At 48.3% G+C, this 22,167-nt stretch overlaps 2 protein-coding genes across 5 annotated transcripts; one reads left to right on the forward strand and one right to left on the reverse strand.

Moving 5' to 3' along the window:
- The first annotated feature begins 351 nt into the window (after positions 1-351).
- Positions 352-9,344, forward strand: ZNF132 (zinc finger protein 132). Of its 2 annotated transcripts, none has more exons than XM_060084064.1 (3): positions 352-701; positions 3,040-3,208; positions 6,319-9,344. In XM_060084064.1, exons 1-3 carry the CDS (start codon positions 603-605, stop codon positions 8,244-8,246), a joined length of 2,196 nt encoding a protein of 731 aa, XP_059940047.1. In that variant the 5' UTR covers positions 352-602; the 3' UTR covers positions 8,247-9,344. The 2 variants fall into 2 exon arrangements, with proteins under 2 accessions (XP_059940047.1, XP_059940048.1); XM_060084065.1 differs by having other exon boundaries at positions 3,082-3,208.
- Positions 9,345-11,063: 1,719 nt separating this feature from the next.
- ZNF584 (zinc finger protein 584) lies at positions 11,064-20,147 on the reverse strand. 3 transcript variants are annotated; one of them, XR_009530603.1, is made up of 4 exons: positions 19,803-20,147; positions 18,801-18,927; positions 11,571-13,568; positions 11,064-11,248 (listed from the first exon to the last, which is right to left on the reverse strand). XR_009530603.1 is itself a non-coding variant. In XM_060084081.1 (3 exons), the coding sequence occupies exons 1-3, from the start codon at positions 19,818-19,820 to the stop codon at positions 12,565-12,567; spliced, it is 1,149 nt and encodes a 382-aa protein (XP_059940064.1). In that variant the 5' UTR covers positions 19,821-20,147; the 3' UTR covers positions 11,064-12,564. The 3 variants fall into 3 exon arrangements, 2 of the variants coding, with proteins under 2 accessions (XP_059940064.1, XP_059940065.1); XM_060084081.1 differs by having other exon boundaries at positions 11,064-13,568; XM_060084082.1 differs by having other exon boundaries at positions 11,064-13,568; positions 19,723-20,147.
- Between the last annotated feature and the right edge of the window lie 2,020 nt (positions 20,148-22,167).

Genomic DNA, 22,167 nt, shown 5'->3' on the forward strand with positions numbered 1-22,167 from the left:
CCGTTCCGGGAACGCCCCCTTCCGTAGGTTATCATTGGTCCCTATCCTGGGCTCTCATTGGTCAACACCGGGTGCGGTCGCACGGCGAGGGCGTTTCTGGGTAATGTAGTTCGTGTCTCGTGAGCCGTGACGCAACGGGCGCCCTTCCTGATCACCTAGGCAACGACTAGGCGGCACCGCGATTGGCTCCGGGAAAAGCGTCATAGGCGGCCGCGAGCCTTGAACCAGTGAAGGGTCAGGATTCGGGCGTTTTCGCGTGGGCCGCAGGGGGTGGGGCGGGACTTCCGGCGCGGCCATTGCAGTCTTCGTTTTGCGGCGGGTGGGGCTATGCGCGAGCCGTCACTGGGACGTGCGGCGAAGGGGGCCGGGGGGGACGTGCTGGAGCAGTCATCGCACCTTGGCAGTCACTTTTACCCTCGGCTGACGGCCCTTCCTTCCTGAGCCTCGGTTTTCCCGGAAGTGGAACGGACGCAGAGAGTCTCCGCGCCCCGCCTTCGTCCCACATTCCCGGGAGACAGCTCCTATATCATACTGGGGAAGACAAAGGCCTGAGTGCGACCGTCAGCCTGCGGTCACTCCACCCAGTGGGTGTGGGAGTTCGGATGAGCCCGCTGGGCTCGTCCCGGTCGCCGCCTGGCAGGGCCCCGCCCAGCCCACAGGTTGTGACCGGGCCTGCAGCGTCGCAGATGGACCCGGCGCAGGTGAGTGGCGGTGCACAGGTCCTCACCTGCTGGGATCCACCCCTCCTGTGCCTGGAGCCCGTTAGAGAATGGTCGTGTCCCGAATTCTTCACCTGCACATGAGTCTGGGGCCCTGAGAGTCACTTTCCCCTAGCATCCGGAACCTAGGCCAGAGGTTAGATGGAGCGGATCACGTGGGATAAGGTCTGGAAAGGTGCCCCTAGCACAGGGATCAGCATGTGCCAGTTGCTTGGAGGTGAGTATAAGGTGGAAGTGTTCAGGGAAACCACAGGTCTCCATTTCGTCTGGTGGAAATAACGAGCAGGGGAACGGGAAGCCGGCCTGGAATAGCAGAGTGAAGTGCTGGGCCTCTGTTCGCAGTGTGATGCGAGTCACGGGAAGTGTAGAGCAGAGGAGGGAGGGCTGAGACTGGGATCTCAACAAGCTCCCTCTGGATGCCGGGTGGAGAAGAGACTGGGAGGTGGGGCGCGGTTGCAGGCAGGAAGACCGTTGAGGAGGAGACCGCAGTAGTCCAGGTGTGTGCTCTTTGTGGCTGGAGCAGAGAGGTGCCTGTGAGGTAGGGGAAGTGGTTGGCTCCTGGATGTGCTTTTTAAGTAGGACGGACTAGATTTCCTGATGTGTGGCAATGAGGTATCATGGTTGACCCTGATAGGTTTTCCGGATGTGGAAGTTGGTGCGAGGAGTAGATTTCAGAGGGAAGATAAAGAGTTGGGTTTTGGCCTTATTGTATTAGAAATGGCCCAGAGGGACTTACCCGGTAGTCCAGTGGGTAAGACTCTGTGCTCCCAATGCAGGGGGCCCAGGTTCGATCCCTGGTCAGGAAACTAGATCCCACATGTGTGCCGCAAGTAAGAGTCCTCATGCCGCAACTAAGAAGTCCGCATGCCACAACTAAGAGTCTAAATGCCACAACTAAAGATCCCGTATGCCGCAACTAAGACCCGGCGCAGCCTAAATAAATAATAAATAAATATTTAAAAACAACGTCCCGGGGCTTCCCTGGTGGCGCAGTGGTTGAGAGTCCGCCTGCCAATGCAGGGGATACGGGCTCGTGCCCCGGTCCGGGAAGATCCCACATGCCGCGGAGCGGTTGGGCCCATGAGCCATGGCCGCTGGGCCTGTGCGTCCGGAGCCTGTGCTCCGCAGCGGGAGAGGCCACAGCAGTGAGAGGCCCGCGTACCGCAAAAAAACAAAAAAGCCCCAATGTCCCAGAGACTGCCAGATTGAGGTGCCAAGTGTGCTTTCTGCCACGTCCAGGCTGGAGACATCTAAGGGGTGGAGGCTTGTGCTTAGACACTGTGTGCAGCTCTGAGCTGGGTTCAGGATGATGACCAAGCCTCTGAGTACAGTGTAGACTTGAGATGAAAAAATGAAGCCCGGAAGTACCTGAGGCAGGATAACAGAGGGGCCCGAGGTTAGACTGTTTTACTCTCTGCAGCTCACCAGGCTTTTGTGGCCGTCCTCCTTGGGTCCCGGGGGTCTTTTCAGGCTATTGGAGTAGCAGGGACATAAAGGGTCAGCCCAAGCTAAGAGTTCCTAAGCCAAGAGTGGGAGCCAGTGGGTCTGGGATTCGTGTATGAGGAGGGGCAAGGGCAGCTGTGACTGGTGAGGGGACAGCATGCGCACGGTCAGAGCTGGAAGAGAATAAGGCTGTTTGAGATCTTACTCATGGTTCTGCGGTGCAAGGTTGAAGCAACAGAGCAAAGAAGGGAGGCACTAAATAGAGGGCTGAGGGCTGTCTCTGTCAGTGGGAAGTTTTGGCGATCAAGGGCAGTCCAAGGTTAGTATTGGATTTTGCCTGCCTTTGTCGGCAAGCTATGTACATAGTGGTTTATGGGTACACTAGGGAGATGCTGGTGGTGTGGCCAGGGAGAGGAGCGATGGCATTGCGGGCTGTGGGGAGTGGAGATACGAGGAAGGCATGGTCCTATGTGTACAAGGTAAGGGAGTGCGCCCTGGTACTAGAGGCTTAAGGAAGAAAAGAGAGCCCACATTTTCTTATATTTGGGAGGTGTGACCTGGAGGACACAAGGGAAATTGTCCAATGGGGGAAGTGGGCTGTGTGCCAACCTATCCACCTTCCAGTTGTTCCTCTTGTTTGGTTTGGTCTGGACACAGTGGCCGGGGGACTGTGAGGAGAGGAGGACAGCAGCGGGGCCAGCACCTGCTGTCTTCTCTGAGGTGAGGGCCTGGAGGGGGGGCTGAGCTGAAGGCAGGTGAGGGGAGGACGGACTGAGGGGGTCATGGGAAGAGGAGACGCCAGTGGTAGATGTGGCAGGACTCTGAGTCACAGGTCAAGGGCATGGATGTGCCACCGGACTATTTGTTTGTTATTCAGCCCACCTGTTGGCCCCCTGGCTTAGCCGTCTCATCACTGCAGAGTCTGGTGACCTTCAAGGATGTGGCCGTGCACTTTTCCAAGGAGGAGTGGGGGCTCCTTGATGCAGCCCAAAGGCAGCTGTACCACAGTGTGATGCTGGAGAACTTGGAGCTCGTGACCTCACTTGGTAAGGCCCTTCTGTTCGGCCCGTCCTGGTGGCCAGCATCTGCCTTCTGCCGTCTCCCCATAGAAAGCTCTGTTCATCCCAAAGCTGGACCGTGGACACTGCTTCCTTCCCAGGTTTCCTGTTGTAGGTGCTGTGAGTGCTGGGACTGGGCTGTATGCACTCCCTGAGCAGCCTGATGAGCAATCCTAACGGCTGTTATGTCCCGCAGAGTCCTTGTGGGAGAAGAGGTTGGGGATCAGGCATTCCGGTCTGCCTAACGGATCCCACTGAGCTTGGCCAGTCCCTGGGGGGTGACCTAGCTTGAGGCCACGCCTAGGTTCTGCCCCTTCCCCCAGAGACATTGTTTTTTAATGGCTTTACTGATACATATCATAACGTTCACCTTTTTTTTGGCTGTGTCGGGTTTTAGTTGAGGCAAGTGGGATCTTTGATGCAGCATGCAGGCTCTTTGTTGCAGTGCACAGGCTTCTCTCTCGTTGTGGCAGGCAGGCTCCAGAGCACGTGGGCTCTGTAGTTTGTGGGACATGGGCTGTCTTGTTAAGGCTCACAGGCTCAGTAGTTGTGGCACACAGGCTTAGTTGCCCCGCAGCATGTGGGATCTTAGTTCCCTGACCAGGGATCAAACCCGTCTCCCCTGCATTGGAAGGTGGATTCGTTACCACTGGACCACCAGAGAAGTCCCACGTTCACCTTTTTAATGTGTACAGTTTAGTGGTTTTTCATATGTTCTCATTGTATAAATATCACCATAATCCATAAAACTCCTAGAAGAGAACATAGGCAGTATGTTCTCTGACATAAATCATACGAGTTTTCTTAAGTCAGTCTCCCAAGGCAATAGAAATAAAAACAAAAATAAACAAATGGGACCTAATCAAACTTACAAGTTTCTGCACAGCAAACGAAACCATAAACAAATCAAAAAGACAATCTACGGACTGGGAGAAAATATTTGCAAATGATACAGCTGACAAGGGTTTAATTTACAAAGTATACAAAGAGCCCATACAATTCAGTAACAACAACAAAAAACCCAGTTGAAAAATGGGCAGACACCTGCTGGGCCTGTGTGCCACAAATGCTAAGGCCCGCACGCCTGGAGCCCGTGCTCCGCAGCTGGAGAGGCCACCGCAATGAGATGCCTGCATACCGCAGCAAGGAATGGCCCCCCCTTGCTGTGGCCAGAGAGGAGGCCATGTGCAGTGGCAAGGACCCAGCACAGCCAAAAGTAAAATAAATAAATTAAGAAAAAGAAAAAGAAAAATGGGCACAAGACCTAAACAGACATTTCTCCAAAGGAGACATACAGATGGGCAATAGGCACATTAAAAGATGCTCATCATTACTAATTATTAGAGACGTGCAAATGAAAACTACAGTGAGGTACCACCTCACACTGGGCAGGGTGGCCATCATTAAGAAGTCTACAAATAACAGATGCTGGAGAGGGTGTAGAGAAAAGGGAACCCTCCTACACTGTTGGTGGGAATGTAAATTGGTGCAACCACTATGGAAAACAGTATGGAGTTTCCTTAGAAAACTAAAAATAGAGTTGCCATATGATTCAACAATCCCACTCCTGAGCACATATCCAGAGAAAACTTGAAAAGATATATGCACCCCAATGTTCACAGCAGCACTATTTACAACAGCCAAGGCATGGAAACAACCTAAATGTCCCTCAACAGATGGTAAAGAAGATGTGGTGTATATATACAATGGAATATTACTCAGCCTTAGAAAAGAACGAAATAATGCCATTTGCAGCAACGTGGATGGACCTAGAGATTATCATACTAAATGAAGTAAGTTCATAAGGAGAAAGACAAGTACCATGTGAGATCTTATATGTGGAATCTAAAATATGACACAAATGAACATATCTATGAAGCAGAAACAGACTCACAGATACAGAGAACAGACTTGTGGTTGCCGAGGGTGGGAGTTGGAGGAGGGATGGATTGGGAGTTTGGGATTAGCAGATGCACACTAGTACATATTGGATAGATAAACAAGGTCCTACTGTATAGAACAGGGAACTGTATTCAATATCCTGTGATAAACCATAATGCAAAAGAATATGAAAAAGAATTGTACATATATGTGTAATTGAATCACTGTGCGGTACAGCATAAATTAACACAACATACTTCAATTAAAATTTTTAAAATTAGAGGTAATAAATAAATATCACCATACTCTAATTTTAGAACATTTTCATTACCTAAAGAAAAACTTTGTAGCCTTTATCAGTCACTATCCATCCCCCTCATCCCTTCCTCCTGAGTCTTAGGCAACCACTAATCTACTTTCTGACTATATAGATTTGCTTATTCTAGGTGTTTTATACAAATGGAATCATACAATATACATTTTTCTGTGACTGGCTTTCACTTAGCATAATGTTTTTGAGGTTCATCCATGTTGCAGCACATATCAGTAATATGTTGTTCATTTTTATGGCTGAATAATATTCCATTGTATCGATATACCAGTTTTTTTAATCTATTCATCAGTTGATGGGCATTTGGCTTGTTTCCACTTTTCAACTGTTACAAAAATTATGGCTGTTATGAACGTTCATGTACAAGTTTTTGTGTAGATATGTTTCATTGCTCTTGGGTAGATACATAGCAGTGGAATTCGCAAACTGTTTCCCAAATTAGGAGCACCATTTTACATTCCCACTGCAGTGTATGAGTGTTCCAATTTCTCTACTTCCTCATAAACAACTTGTTACTATCTTTTTTCTTATAGCTATCCTGGTGGGGTGGTATCTCATTGTGGTTTGAGTTTGCATTTCTCTAATGACTAATGCTGTTGAGCATTTTTTCACATACTTATTGGCCATTTGTGTACATTTATCTTTCTTTGAGAAATGTCTTTTCAAGTTCTTTGTCTCTGTGTCCATGCCTCTGGTGAGGCCCCTTTACTCTGTGGCTTGCTGGGCCCTGTCCTGCACAGTGAGCTTTTCACTCTTACTCTGGCCCCCCTGGCCTATCAACAAACCCTTGGGCCCATTTCTGTATGTGTCAGTCACACATTTCTAACGAAGTCACCCTTTCCACTAAGTGGAACACTCGGTTAACCAGAAATTTCTGGGCTTTCAGGTTGTTGGCATGGAGTGGAAGATGAGGAGGTACGTTCCAAGCAGGATGCTTCTGTAGATGTGGTGTCACAGGTCAGGATTTTCAGGGCACATCCTTCCACCCAGAAGGCTGACAGCTGTGACATGTGTGACCCATCCTTGAAAGACATTTTGTACCTGGATGTACATCAAGGAACACGCGCTGAGACTCCCTACACATGTGTAGCATGTGGCAGAGCGTTTTGGTTTGGTGCAAACCTTCACCAGCATCAGAAGGAGTGCAGTGGAGAAAAGCCCTTCAAATGGGACAAGGACAGGGACTTGTTTGTGCAGAGCTCAATAGTCTGTCTATCAGAGAAGCCCTTTACATGTGGGTTAGTGGGTAAGGATGTCTCGGACGGCCATGACCTCCTCCAGCACCCAAACACAGATCGCAGTGGGAAGCCACACAGCAGCACAAAGTGCAGGGAGGCCTTATCACACCCTTCCAGTCTTGGGCAGCTCCCAGAAGTCCATGCCCCACAGAAGCCCTTCAAGTGCAGTGACTGTGGAAAAGCCTTCCAGAAGAGTTCTGTCCTCCTCAACCACCTGAGAACTCACTCTGAAGAGATACCACTTAGATGCCTAAGAGTTGAAAATTCCTTAGAGGAGAAATCAACTCTTGTTAATGACCAAAAGTTTCACACTGGGGAAACATCTCACCTATGTAAGGAGTGTGGCAAGGCCTTTAGTCACCTGTCTAAGCTGAGGAAGCACCAGAAATTTCATACTGGAGTAAAATACTATGAGTGCAGTGACTGTGGGAAAACTTTCAGCCACAAACTCACACTTGTTCATCACCAGAGAAACCACACAGGAGCAAGGCCTTATGAATGCAGTGAATGTGGGAAAGCTTTCAATAACAGGTCACACCTCACTAGGCATGAGAAAGTTCACACTGGAGAAAGACCTTTTGAGTGCAGCAAATGTGGAAGAGCCTTCAGCCAAAGCTCCAATTTCCTTCGGCACCAGAAAGTCCACACCCAAGTAAGACCTTATGAGTGCAATCAGTGTAGCAAAGCCTTCAGCCGCAGCTCTGCTCTCATTCAGCACTGGAGGGTTCACACTGGAGAAAGGCCTTATGAGTGTAGTGAGTGTGGGAGAGCTTTTAACAATAACTCCAACCTTGCTCAGCATCAGAAGGTCCACACTGGAGAACGACCTTTTGAATGCAGTGAATGTGGAAGAGACTTCAACCAAAGCTCTCACCTCCTTCGACATCAGAAAGTTCACACCGGAGAACGGCCTTTTGGCTGCAGTGAATGTGGGAAAGCCTTCAGCAATAGCTCCACCCTCATTCAGCACCAGAAAGTACATACTGGTCAAAGGCCTTATGAGTGCAGTGAATGTAGAAAAGCCTTCAGTCGCAACTCCAGCCTGATTCAGCACTGGAGAATTCACACTGGAGAAAGGCCTTACGAGTGCAACGAATGTGGGAAAGCCTTTGCTCACAGTTCCAGTCTCATTGAGCACTGGAGAGTTCACACAAGAGAAAGGCCTTATGAGTGTAGTGAATGTGGGAAATTCTTTAGCCAAAACTCCATTCTTATTAAACATCAGAAAGTTCACACTGGAGAAAGGCCTTATGAGTGCACTGAATGTGGGAAGTTCTTTAGCCGCAAGTCCAGCCTCATTTATCACTGGAGAGTTCACACCGGGGAAAGGCCTTATGAGTGCAGTGAATGTGGGAGAGCCTTCAGCAATAACTCTCACCTTGTTCGTCACCAGAGAGTTCACACACAAGAAAGGCCCTATGAATGCAGCCAATGTGGGAAAGCCTTTAGTGAAAGATCCACACTTGTTCGACACCAGATAGTTCACACCAGAGAAAGGACTTATGAGTGTGGCCACTGTGGGAAAATCTTCAGCCGCCTCTGCAACCTTGCTCAGCATAAGAGGATTCATACCTGAGTGGAGCATTGTAGAAATGATCTTTGTGAGAAAATCTTCAGCCACGTCAAACTCATGCAGCAGAATACCCACAAAGAAATTACCTAATGTGTCACTAATGTGGACGAGCCTTCAGAAGCTACTCTGCCCTTTTTGAGCAGCCCAGGAACCCAGGCAGCACTGTCTTGCCTCTGGAGCATAAACCTCTTTCTAGCTGCCTGGATCCAAATATTTGCAGCAGTCACCTACATATACATGGAGAGAACACCTCCCTTTGCCTCCCTTCTCCTTTCCTGGAGGGTGCTGGGATTGTCCTAGGCTCACTGGAATGGCTTCATTCCCATTGCCTCTGAGAAGGTTAAGGAATGAACTGACCCCATGCTGGTTGAGAGATTAATTAATCAAGACACATGACAGTCCTAAATGTTAATATACCTAACAGTGCTTCAAGATACATGAAGCAAAAACTGATAGAACTGCAAGGAGATATAGACAAATCCACAATTATAGTTGGAGATGTCCACATCCATCCCAGATAATCAGTAAAGACAGAGAAGACGAACAACACTGCCAACCAACTTGACCTAATTGACATTTATAGAACATTCTGTCCAATAAAGGCAGAATACCCATTCTTGTCACGGGCACATAGAACATTTACCAAAATGGAGCATCTTCTGGGCCACAAAACAAGGCATGATAAATGGAAAAGAATTGAAATAGTACAAAGTATGGACCCTGACTATGAGAGAATTCAATAAGAAATCAAGAATAGTATGATGTGTGGAAAACCCTCACTTGGAAACTAAATAGCACACTTGTAAATAATCCATGGTCAAAGATGAAATCAAAAGAAAAATTTGTATTTTGAATGAAAATGAAAACAGGATATCACAACATATGGAATGTACCTAAAACAGTACCAAGGGAGAAATATGTGTGTGTGTGTGTGTGTGTGTGTGTGTGTCTCCATGTATACTGGTGAGATATGAATAAGCCCTATGGAGTGTAAAAAAGAATCATTAAATGCTCAATTTTTTAAAAGTTACAACAAAAGCAGCAGCCATGACAAGTTCTTCCCTTCACTAAAAGGTAAAAGCCAATTGCAGAGGTCACCTGAGCCCCCAGGAGACAGAAATGCAGAACATCAGGAGGGGCCTCATCGACAAACTCGGGGCCTCTCCACAGCCCTGCTCACAGTTGCCAGTTGTGTGGTTTCTTAAGGGATGTCTGTCTCCCCGTGTCTTAGTCCATCCCAATGGACAGAACAAAAATACCATAAACTAGGTGGCTAATAAATAATAGAAATTTCTAGGGCTTCCCTGGTGGTGCAGTGGTTGAGAGTCCGCCTGCCGATGCAGGGGACACGGGTTCGTGCCCCGGTCCGGGAAGATTCCACGTGCCGTGGAGTGGCTAGGCCTGTGAGCCTTGGCCGCTGAGCCTGCGCATCCAGCGCAGTGAGAGGCCTGAGTACCGAAAAAAAAAAAAAAAAAAAAAAAAAGGCTAATAATAGAAATTTCTCACAGTTCTGGAGGCTGGAAAATCCAAGATCAGGGTGCCAGCAGATTTGGTGTCTGGGGAGGATCCTGGTTAATAGCTGTCTTCTCTGTCCTCACACAGTGGAAGGAGAGAGGGAGTTCTCAGAGGGTCTCTTTTATGAGGGCACTAATCCCATTCATGAGGGTTCCTCCCCCATGACCTAATCATCTCCCAAAGACCCCCACCTCCAAATACCAAACATTGAGGGTTAGGTTTTAACCTATGTATTTTGGGGGGACACAACATTCGGTCTGCATCACCTACTAGAATGTCAGTTTCATACAGGAGGGCCCCTGTGGGTGAGTTCAGTCTCCAGAGCACAGCAGCAGCTTGCACAGCCTGGGGTAGGTGTGCAAGCACTCAGGGAGTGCAGAAAGGGGGGCGCACTACTTCTTCCCTGTGCTCTCCTACCTTCCTCCCCAGAGTCAGCTCTGATGACGGGGCTGTGGTCTGGGCCCAGCACAGTCCTTCAGAGCAGCCAAACATTCCCTGGGGTCCTACTGTGTGCCAAGCTCTTGCCTGAGCCCTGTGGTAGATACATTTCATCTCCATCTGATGTGCAGTACAGAGATTTAACGTGCCAACAGACTAAAGTAGCGTCATTGCAGGGTGGCTGGAGCTATGGAGGAAATGAAGCAGCGCTGACCAAGTGATGGCTGCTACTGCAGATTGGTTGGGAAGAGCTGAGGAGGTGACTCCAGGGCAAGGGTATTCCAGCCAGAGGGAACCATAGTGCAGAGGCCCCAGGCAGGAATGAACAAGGAGGAGACCCAGTGGCCCATGAAGAGAAGGCCAAGAGGTCAGGAAACAGGTCATGCCGTCCCTTTTGGCTGGGGTGAGGAGTTTGGTTTAGTCTACCCTACCCCCACTTGTTTGTCATCTGAGCCCTACTCGGCTCAGCTGGACTCTAACTCAGCTCCCACACAAACCGCCATGCCAGGGGCAGCAATTATTACACACAGGGAGAAGGGCCTGAGCAGGCCTGTGGGTGGGCGTATGCCTTGCGGTGTTGGAGAGACATTGAGCAGACTGGCCGAGAACTCCGTAGGGTCCTACCCCATGTGGCCACCACCCCTCCTGCCATCGGGGGTGGGTGAGAGGAATCACTGAAGCTAAAGGAAGCCGCGGTTTCCAACCCCAACCCACAGTACTGGCTGAGCACCATGGCCTGAAGCCCCTCAAGTCCAGGGTTGGTGGCTCTCTCCCCAAACATACCTCCCAGCTAACATTTCCTTCTTGACATGAAGCACAATTTCTAGACCAGGGACACAGCTACAACCATATAACAAGTTTCGCTGAACTGACACTTTATTTACCTTTTGAAACAACAGTTTCCAAAATTTTAAACATAGATCTGGATGCATATGTCGATTCAACCACTTCTTTCCCTGGAGCCCTGGGACAGCGGCAGCAAGAACGGTCGAAGCCATGGTGTGCAGAGACATCAGGAACGCCAGCTGGGTCACAGAAGCCACGTCCTAGGACTACAGAATCTTCCGTAAGGCCCAGCATGATGGCCAGGAGGTGAACATGCCCGGAAAGGCTCTGAGAATCCAGGAAACCTGTAGATTATTTGCTGACAGTGACCTTAGACACACGGAACAGGTTTGCAATTCCTGAGAAATTCTGCATGCTGCACCCTGTGAAACCATGGTTCCTGGAACATGTGTGGGTGCCTCTTTAGAACCAGCTCAAACCCTCTCGTTTACCAGACTCTCCACTCCACGTGACCTCACTCAGTGCTTCCGTGTCCACTTACTCTTTCCAACAGGCCCCTGTAGGGCTTATGGCCAGTCTAGAACTTACCTCCACGTTCTCGATTTCAGAGGGCGTGGCTTCTGAGCTGACTCTGGAAACAACTTCTTCTGACCAATGCTGGAGATTGCAGAACATTCCCTGGGAACAAGGAACCCAGGTGCTTGTCCCTAGTCACACGGGGATATTATACCAACCACTCCATTCTTCAGGTGACCTCTGAATCCTCAAGTAAACCTGACATCCAGGCTGAAGATTTATCCACAAAGCCCTTCACTATTTCCCTGGAGGTCTCAGGCACCAGTGCAAATTAGGCCAACCTTGACTGGAGCTGTCCTCTGCCATCCTGCTGTCCCCACTGAGGCAGACAAAAGTCAGGGACCCCCACAGAAACCGTTCCCTCTATCCGTGAGCCGAATTTTGTTCTCAGTCCTTCCACACACAGATCCCAAAGATTAAGGGTGGTTTAAACACAAAGGCCTTTATTACCAGACATTCCAGAGCAGTGTGAGCCAGTTCCAGGGTTGGATAAATGCACGACAGGGACCAGATGGAGTGTTGGCAGTGTCCGTGAAAATGGTTAACCTTCCCTGGACGGCCCCAGCAGACACTGCTCAGCTACTCTTGGCCAGAACTAGGTCATGTGCACACCTAAACCAGTTGGAGGGGGAGAGAATAAGACCCATTATGGGCTCCACCACTCATGATTCTCTCCTTTATCAAGTGGGGAACACAGAGGTCAGCTTCCCTGAGCACACACAGTGGCTGATGCACACCACGGGGACCTGCCAGGTGGTAGAAGTGGGATGGCTTCTGTCACAGAAACTGGCAGTGACTCAACACTGCCAACAGCCTGGGCAGGTGAGAGTGCAACACAGCTCCTGAATGCTTCCCACGTACCTGGCACCAGCCCAGTGTGGGTGCTGGGGTGTGACATGTTTAGCTTTCAAATGGCTACTCTCCTCAATCTCCTTTCTGGAGTGAGACCTTTCATGTTGAACAAGGTGCCAGCCAGGGCTAAAGGTTTTCCTACATCCCCGTCCTCCTATGGCCTTTCTTCAGTGTGGACTTTCTTGTGCTGAAGGAGGGTAGAACTATGTTTAAAGGCTTTCCCACATTCTGTACATTCATAAGCCCTCCCTTCAGTGTGGAACTGCTGGTGCCGATTCCGGTAGGACCTGGTAGTGAAGGTTTTCCCACACAGGCTGCACTCGTAGGGACGTTCTCCAGTGTGGACTTTCCAGTGCTGATACAGCCCAGATCGGGTCACGTAAGTTTTCCCACATTCACTGCACTCATAGGGCCTCTCTCCAGTGTGAACTCTCTGGTGAAGAATGAAGCTATGGTTGTATTTGAAGAATTTCCCACATTCCCTGCACTCATAGGGCCTTTCTCCAATGTGAACATTCCGGTGCCGAATGAGGGTAGACAGAACGCTGAAGGACTTCCCACACTCGCTGCACTGGTAAGGCCTCTCTCCAGTGTGAATCCTCTGGTGCAGAACAAGTGCATCTTTGCGGTTGAAGGTTTTCCCGCACTCACCACACTTGAAAGGTTTTATGCCAGTATGAACCTTCTGATGCTTCCTCAGTTTAGATGGGTAACTGAAGGCCTTCCCACACTCACTACACACATGGGATGTTTCTCCAGTGTGAGTTTTTCGGTGATGAACCAGGGTTGAGCTCTCCGTGGGGGCATTTCCACCTGCTGGGCACCTCAAGGGTCTCTCTTTGGCGTGAGTGATCAGGTGGTCGAGGAGTGCGAAGGCCTTCAGGAAGGCTTGCCCGCAGTCGCTGCACCTGAAGGGCTTCTGTGTGTCGGGGGCTCCCTGCTGTTGCTGGAGAGTGGAGCTGGGTGGGAAGGCCTTGCGCTCGGTGCTTCTGTGTGGTGTCCCCTCTCTGTGGGTGGCCTGGGGCTGGAGGACGCCTAAGGTGGCAGGGATGTCCTTCCTAGACACCCCGCAGAGAAAGGGGTTCTCTGACAGGTGGACTCTGTGGCTCTTCACCTGCTCAGGAGGGGCTTCCTCATCCCGCAGTCTACACAGAAAACCTGAGACAGAAGAGTCAGTCACTGAGAGCTGGCTTAGACGGAAGAGGCACCTTCATCACCAGTGCATGTCGGACACACCCATAAAGGAGTCCACAGAATTGCCAGGAGGTTGCAAGGAAAGGTCTGGACAAGGAAGGGCTGGCCCAGTGGAACAGGGCTCTGCCAGAGCCCAGAATAGGGGAGACCTCAACAGGGACCAGAACACAAAGATGGGAGCAGTGCAGGGAAGGGATTCAGGGCCTCCAAGTCGCTCCTGTGCAAAGGGTATTGGCAGGGCCTTAGCTGCTGGGGACAGCAAGCACTGTGAAGAGGCTGTGTCTACTCCAACGAAAACATGACTGTGACACAGTAGCTGGTGCTCAAGTATTACTGAAGGATACGTACGCATCTCAAATCACACACACCGGAGGTCACAGTTGACAGCTCTGCACTGGCACAGAGGAGAGGAAATGACAAGGCACAGAGGCCAGAGAGCTGGGTCATCCAGAGCCATGGTAGAAATAGCAAGACCACACAGTGAGTCCACAAGAGGGGAGAGGAAAGGTGGGAATAAGGTGGGGTCACTGGCCCCAGCACCAAAATGCCAGTGTACGCAGATACCCATCACTGAAACCAAGGCACCCCCTAGCCCCATTCACCAAGACCAGGACCCATCCTGGCCTCTGCTCTGCTGACCACAGTCATATCCACCACGTTGGGCACCCAGGGCTCTTCCTCACCCTTCATTTGGGCCACCTCACCCTTCATAGGGACCTCAAAGGTGCAAAGCCTAGGAGGTAGAAAGGTAATAAGATGCCAGCCCAAATCAAGGCTGTCCCTACACGTACCACAGGATGCTTATGTCACCATGGCAACCAGGAAGGAAACCAAGTATTAGAACATGAACCTCTTCTGTACATTTTTTTAAAAAATTGTCAGAGAAGCGATTGTAATGTTCATTTTTTAAAATTTATTTTTTAAGTTGAAATATAGTTGATTTACAATGTTGTATTAGTTTCCGGTGTACAGCAAAGTGATTCAGTTATATAAATATACATATATATTCTTTTCCATTATAGATCATTACAAGATACTGAATATAATTCCCTGTGCTATACAGTAGATCCTTGTTGGAACCTCTTCTGTACATTTAAAAATTTGTTAAGAAGGTAGATGTCTGGTTTATTTGCTTTACCACAATTTTTTTAAAAAGAGCCTCCTGTGAAGCAAAACTGACATAACTAAAGAAAGAAATAGACAAACAATAATATTTAGAGACTTCAATTTCTAACTTTCATATATGGATAGAACCACTAGGCAGAAAATGAACAAGGATATAACACATGAATAACACTAAAAATCAACTAGACCTCCAAGACATCTATAGAACATGCCACCTAACAACAGCAGAATACATATTCTCCTCCATTCTCACATGCACATGGAACATTCTCCAGAATAGACCATTTGCTAGGATATAAAACAAGACTCAGTAGACTTCAGACGATTGAAATCATACAAAGAATGTTCTCTAACTACAAATGAATTAAAACATAAATCAACAACAGAAGGAAATTTGGGAAACTCATAAGTTTTTAAAAATTCATTCCCATTATGGTTTATTACAGGATATTGAATATAGTTCCCCTGTGCTATACAATAGGACCTTGTTGTTTATCCATTCTATATATAATGGTTTGCATCTGCTAGTCACAAACTCCCAATCCATCCCTCCCCTGCCCCCCGCTTTCCCTTGGCAACCACAAGTCTATTCTCTATGTCAGTGAGTCTGGGAAACTCACAAATTTATGGAATTTAAATTAAGTACTCCTAAATAACCACAAGGAAAGTTACAAAACATTTTGAGATGAAAGAAAAAGAGAACACAACATACCAAAAGTTATTGGGAAAAGTATTGCTTAGAGGGAAAATTACAGAAACATCTCTGAGCTGTCTTATTCACAACACTTCTGACACCACACGCATGGGGGCTTTTCCACACCATTTCTCCAGCTCTCTGACACCAACTGGGTGTTCAAGGATTCAATTCAATTCTGACACCAACTACCTGGAATTAACATCAGATCCCACAGGTTATGGACGCAGTCCCATAGACTGCCCCCACTTCAGACATCAACGGAAAGTCCCAGGCCTCCTGTACTTTCTGACCAACTGACTATAAATCTGGGATTCTCACAATTATTGATTCCTCCTCAGGTTCAAGGATTTGTTAGAACAGATCAGAGAACTCGGGAAAAGAGTTTGCTTACCATTACCAATTTATTTTAAAGGATACAACTCAGGAACAGCCCAATGGAAGAGATGAAAAGGTCAAGGTATGCCAGGGGTGGGGATTGAGGACATAGTGGGTAAGAAGTATCCATGCCCTTGATGGCACCATTCTCCCAGCATCCCGCTGTGTCCACTAACCCAGAAACTCTCCAAACTGGTCATTTAGGAGTTTTTATGGATGTTTTATCACATAGGCATGATTGATTAAATCACTGGCCATTGATGACTGGCCCAATCTCCAGCCCCTCTCCCTTCCCCAAAGGTCAGGGTAGGGAGGTGGAGAGGAGGGGTTGGGAGTAGCTGAACATCCAACATTACAATCATGCCTTGGTCTTGCTGGTGACCATCCCCCATCCTGAAACCATCTAGGGGTCCCCAGCCACCGTCAACCCATTAGCATACAAAAGACTCTCTTATCACTCCAGAGATTCCAAAGGTTTTAGGAGCTGCATGCCAAGGAACTGGGAACAAAGACAAAGTATATATTTCTTATGTCACAACACACATATTAAAAAAAAGATCTCTATATGTGTAACTGAATCACTTTGTTGTACCCCTGAAACATTGTAAATCAACTACACTTCAATTAAAAATAAATTTAAATTTTTTTAAAAAGAATCTTCAACCAATATCCTAACTTTATACTTCAAGAAACAACAACAACAAAAAGCAACCCAAAACTAGAAGAAGGCAGGCAATAAAAAAGAGCAGAGATAAACCGATTGAAGAAGAAACAGAACAGCTGAATAGACCTTAAAAAAAAAAAAAAAAAAGGGCTTCCCTGGTGGCGCAGTGGTTGAGAATCTGCCTGCCAATGCAGGGGACACGGGTTCGAGCCCTGGTCTGGGAAGATCCCACATGCCGCGGAGCAACTGGGCCCGTGAGCCACAACTACTGAGCCTGCGCGTCTGGAGCCTGTGCTCCGCAACAAGAGAGGCCACGACAGTGAGAGGCCCGCGCACCGCGATGAAGAGTGGCCCCCGCTCGCCGCAACTAGAGAAAGCCCTCGCACAGAAACGAAGACCCAACACAGCAAAAATAAAAAAAAATTAAAAAAATTAAAAATTCCCTCATAGGAAAAAAAAAAAAAACCTAGGCTGAGATGGCTTCACAGATTAATAATAACACAGGAATAAGAATTAACATCAGGGGACTGCCTGGTGGTCCAGTGGTTAAGAATCCGCCTTCCAATGCAGGGGACGCGGGTTGGATCCCTCGATGGGGAACTAAGATGCCACATGCAGGGCATCTAAGCCCGGGAGCCACAACTACAGAGCCCACATGCTGCAACTACTGAGCCCATGTGCCACAACTAGAGAGCAGCTCACGTGCCACAACGAAAGATTCCATGTGACACAACTAAGACCCGACGCACCCCAAAATAAATAAATATATTTTTTTAAGAAAAGAATTAACACCAATATTTCACAAACTGTGCCAGAAAAAGGAGAAGGGAACATTTCCCAACTCAACCTCTGAAGCCAAAATTATCCTCATACTCAATCCAAATAAAGACATAACCAGAAAAGAAAACTACACCATTGATAACTCTTATGACTATAGAAAATCAATTACTGTAATATATCACGTTAACAGAATAAAGGACAAAAATCACATGGTCATTTCAATAGACATGGAAAAGCACTGCACAAAATCTAATGACTTTTCTCTACAAATGCCCTCAACAAACAAGAGAAGGGAACTTCCTCACCTGAAAAGGGCACATGCAACAAACCTACAGCTAACATCATACTTATTAGTGAAAGACTGAACGCTTTTCCCATAAGATCTGGAACAAGACAAGGATGTCTACCCTTACAACTTATATTCAATAAAGTACTGAGGTTCTAGCCGACCAAGTCAGTTAAGCAAAGGAAGAAGTAAAAATATCTCTACTCACAGATGACATGACATTATATAGAGAGAAAATACCAAGGAATCCACCAAAAAGAATAACCATTAGAACTAATCAATGAGTTTAGCAAGGTTGCAGGATACAAGATCAGTATATAAAAATCAATTATATTTCTATACACTAGCAATGTACAAGCTAAAATGAAATTAAGGGGCTTCCCTGGTGGCGCAGTGGTTGAGAGTCTGCCTGCCGATGCAGAGGACACGGGTTCGTGCCCCGGTCCGGGAAGATCCCACAGGCCGCAGAGCGGCTGGGCTCATGAGCCATGGCTGCTGAGCCTGCACGTCTGGAGCCTGTGCTCCGCAACGGGAGAGGCCACAACAGTGAGAGGCCTGCATACCGCAAAAAAATAAATAAATAAAAATTTAAAAAATAAATAAATAAAATGAAATTAAGAAAGTAATTCCACTTAAAAGAGCATCAAAATGAATAAAATATTTAGAAATAAATTTAGCTTTGTACACTGACAACACTTCAAAAAAATACAGAGCTAAATAAATAGAAAGACATCCACGTTCATGGATTGAAATACATTAAGGTGACAATCCTGGGAATTCCCTGGTGGTCCAGTGGTTAGGACTCCACGCTTTCACTGCCGAGGGCGCAGGTTCAACCCCTGGTCGGGTAACTAAGATCCCACAAGCCACTCAGCGCGACAAAAAAAAAAAAAAAGACGGCAATCCTGCCCAAATTGATCTACTGATTTAAATCCATGGCTCACACCTGGCCCAGGGAGGCCCCTATAAAACTTCTTTTGTTGGAAGAAGGCAAAAACCAGAGCAGAGAGGGCCCACAACTTCAGCAAAGTCACGCGGCCAGAAAGAGGAAGAGCTGGATAGGATTTGTTAGGCAAACTGTAGCCATCTGAACCCCAAGCCCTACTCCAGGAGCCTGTAGGGCAACAGGTGTTGCGGCTGCCAACAGGGCTGCTCAGAGAGAGGCAGGGGAAGAGCACACAGCCTCTGTGGGCTTTAAGATACACAGAACTTCCCATGGATTAAAGGCAGAGGTGGTCAGTTTGCTGAGGGAAAGTGTGAGAGACTTACCCAGCGAGCCAATGAGTGCGAAGTTCTCCAGCATAACATCACGGTACAGGCTCCTCTGGGTCAAATTGAGGAGCCCCCACTCCTCTCGGGAGAAATACACAGCCACATCCTCAAAGGTCACCGGGGCCTGTAATGATGAATTCAACTGAGCCTTAGGGTCAATAGTGGGCAGAAAGCCAACCAAAATATGAACAGAGAGACACATCCACGCCCTTGACCTGTGTCTCAGGGTCCGGCCACATCTCTCACTGACATCATCTTTCCCTTTGAGCCCACACCCCTCACAAACTATACCTCCCTCCTCCGAACACCCCTATCTCAAAGGATTCCCAGGGCCCCCAGTACCATTGATGCCTCTCTCTTCATGCTGCTACTAAATTCTGCATCCAGCCCACAACATCAGGCTGGTGACCAGAGAGATGCCATCTATGTACCCCGCCAAGCACTCAGGCCCCACCCTATTTCCTGCCAGCCAGTTCCCTCCGTGTCCCAGAGATCACCTTTCATAAGGAAAAATACCTATGTTCTCCTCTCTCTCTTAGGCCTGAGTACATCATCCAAGGGCCCTCCAGTCTGTCCTCCTGCATGCCAGACACACAACTGTACCGCAGCACGGAACAACTCCACACCCTCACCACAGCCTCGCCAGTCCACCCCACTGGCAACTCCCGCGTTCCACGGTGCACAGTGGTGTGTGTCTCCAGTGCGCTACCACAGAGAGAATCTTCAATCCCATCCTGCCTCGTCCACCCCACACCTCCAATGGCCCACAGCCGAGGACAACCCCCAGCTCTGCACAGAGGACCTCCTCATCCTTCAACCCTCAGCCGCCGGGATCCACACACGGAGCTCCGAGACCCCCGACCCTCCTCTTCTCTATCTCTGCATAGACTGTCCCTTCACCTGTCATAGCCTTCCTCACCTGTCACGGGCTCATTCAGAGTCCGGACCCGCTGGGTGGGGATCCGGGTGGTGAGAGCCTGGGGCGCACCTCCCACTCACCTGCGCCTCCTCTGCCATTGGAACCTGTGAGCGGAGAGTTTCAGCGGACGCAGCTGAGATCCGCACCCGCCACCCCGCCCAGCGCGCTGGAGCTTCCGGCCGACCGAGGAAAATGTGCCCGAGGACTGGGAGCAGCCTCGGGACGTTCTCAGGGTACGACAGCGAGTCTCAGGAAAAGCGAGTCATGCCCGGGGGTCACGGCGCAAGCAAAGGCGTGGCGAGGGTCCCTGCGCTTCTCTCAGCCGGGGTGGTCCCTGCGGTGCGAGCGCTGCCCTCAAAAGTGCTCGCACCGACCACCAGCGGCGGCAAAATGGGTACCACAGGGCAACGCCGGAAGTCCCGCCCCGCCCCGCCCGTGCGCCTCCGTTAAGTCTGCGCCCGCGTCACCCGCGACCTCGTTCGGGGCGGGCGCGAAATGCATTTCCCGTAAGTGACGTCGCAGACTGCGTCCGTACCGACGTAGCCAATGACAGCCCAGGAGAAGGGCGTTTCCGGGAGAGCCTCGTGGGCGGGGCAGAGACTTCAGTGTCGGCTTTAGTCCCTTTGCACCCGCGCCGGGGCGGAGAGAAAGGGCTGCGGCAGCGGGGATGGCGTCCAGGAGGCTCCCCGGGCCCGCGGCCAGCGGAGTGGGCGAGGCGCGAGAGTCGGGGAGGTCCCACCACGCCCTGTACCCGCGGTGACCGAGCCGAGGTGACCCCGGCCGTAGAGAGGTGCAACTGAAATGCACTCATTTCAAGTGCAAAGTTTGATGAGGTTGGAAAAATAAATACACCCATTAATTAGATTCGAGTCACTCTCTGGAGTTATCTCCTTAGCCCAATACAGCTTTGTCCCACCCACCTCCATTATGCTGTTATTGGCAAGTATATTTGTTTGTTATAGGCCAAACAGTACAATTATACTGGTTTTATACAGTTGCTTTTAAAATAAGAAATATGAATTTACGCTGTCTTTTATACACATGTCAATCATTACAGTATCATACAGGATAGTTTTGCTGCATGAAAAATCCTCTCTGCTCCATCTATTTACCCCTCCCTCCCCCTGAGACCCTGGCAACCACTATTTTACTGTCTCTATAGTCTGGCCTTTCCCAGAAAGTCATAAAGTTGGAATCATACAGTATGTACCTTTTTCAGACTGACTTTTTGACTTAGGAATACACATTTAGATTCCTCCATGCCTTTTTGTGGCTAGATAGCTCAGTTCTTTTTATTGCTAAATAATATTCCATTGTATGAATGTACCAGTTTCTTTATTCATTTATCTATCGAAAGGCATCTCAGTTTGATTCCAGTTCTAAGCAATTATGAATAAACCTGCTATAAACATTCCTGTTCTAGTGTCTGTATGGACATGTTTTCAACACATTTATATATATACCTAGGAGTGTGATTGATGGATCATATGATAGGACTGTATTTAAGTTTGTATGAAACTGCCAATTGTCTTCCTAAGTGGTTATATCATTTTGCATTCTTACCAGCAGTGAGTGAGAGTTCTGGTTCCTCCTGTTGTCAGTATTTTGGATTTTAGCCATTCTAATAGGTATGTAGTGATACTGTTTAAATTTGCAATTCCTTAAAGACATATGATGTTGAGAGTATTTTCATCTGCTTATCTCTGCCATCTGTGTATCTTCTTTGGTGAGGTGTCTGTTCAGATCTTTTGCTTTTTTTTTTTTGGCCATGCTACGTGGCATGCGGGATCTTAGTTCCCCTACCAGGGATCGAACCCATGCCCCCTGCAGTGGAAGTGCAGAATCTTAACCACTGGACCGCCAAGGAAGTCCGCATTATCCTTTAAAAAACTGACTTCGTATTCTTGAGTTTTAAGAGGCTTTGGTTTTTTGTGGGGTTTTTTTGGTGCATTTTGGATAAAAGTCCTTTATCAGATTTATGTTTTGCAAATATTTTCCCCTAGTCTATGGCTTGTCTTTTCATTCTCTTTCATGGTATCTTTCACAGAGCAGAACTTTTAATTTTAGATAAGTCCAACTGAATTTTTTTCTTCATGGATCATGCTTTTTGTGTTGTATCCAAAAGTCATCTCAATGCCAAACTCAAAGTCACCTAGATTTTTTTCCCATGTTATCTTCTAGAAGTTGTATAGTTGTACACATTTAACTCTATGATCTTTTTTGAGCTCTGGGTCCAACATGTAGCCTTGACATTCTGGCCACAAGATCTGGCCCACAGAGCTCTTCATTCTTTCTAAGGAGATCTTGGGCAGCAAGACAAATGAGACCAAACCTGAACTTAGACCTGCTCACTACCATCATGCTGTCCCCTCTGAAGCGATGTCAAGATTTCCCATAAAAGGCCCTCACTCCCCTTCAGGCCAGCACTGCCCAACTCTGTTCTCA

This window comes from Mesoplodon densirostris, chromosome 19 (genome assembly GCF_025265405.1).
Source record: "Mesoplodon densirostris isolate mMesDen1 chromosome 19, mMesDen1 primary haplotype, whole genome shotgun sequence".
In the NCBI taxonomy this organism is placed as follows: Eukaryota; Metazoa; Chordata; class Mammalia; order Artiodactyla; family Ziphiidae; genus Mesoplodon; species Mesoplodon densirostris.

Bases quoted from the DNA above. Each gene is read 5' to 3' on its own strand.
- ZNF132 (XM_060084064.1), top strand. From the start codon at position 603: ATGAGCCCGCTGGGCTCGTCCCGGTCGCCGCCTGGCAGGGCCCCGCCC. The intron at 702-3,039 runs GTGAGTGGCGGT...TTTGTTATTCAG, and splicing joins CGCAGATGGACCCGGCGCAG to CCCACCTGTTGGCCCCCTGG. The intron at 3,209-6,318 runs GTAAGGCCCTTC...CTGGGCTTTCAG, and splicing joins GGAGCTCGTGACCTCACTTG to GTTGTTGGCATGGAGTGGAA.
- ZNF584 (XM_060084081.1), bottom strand. The intron at 13,569-18,800 runs GTAAGTCTCTCA...CTTCTGTCTCAG, and splicing joins CGCACTCATTGGCTCGCTGG to GTTTTCTGTGTAGACTGCGG.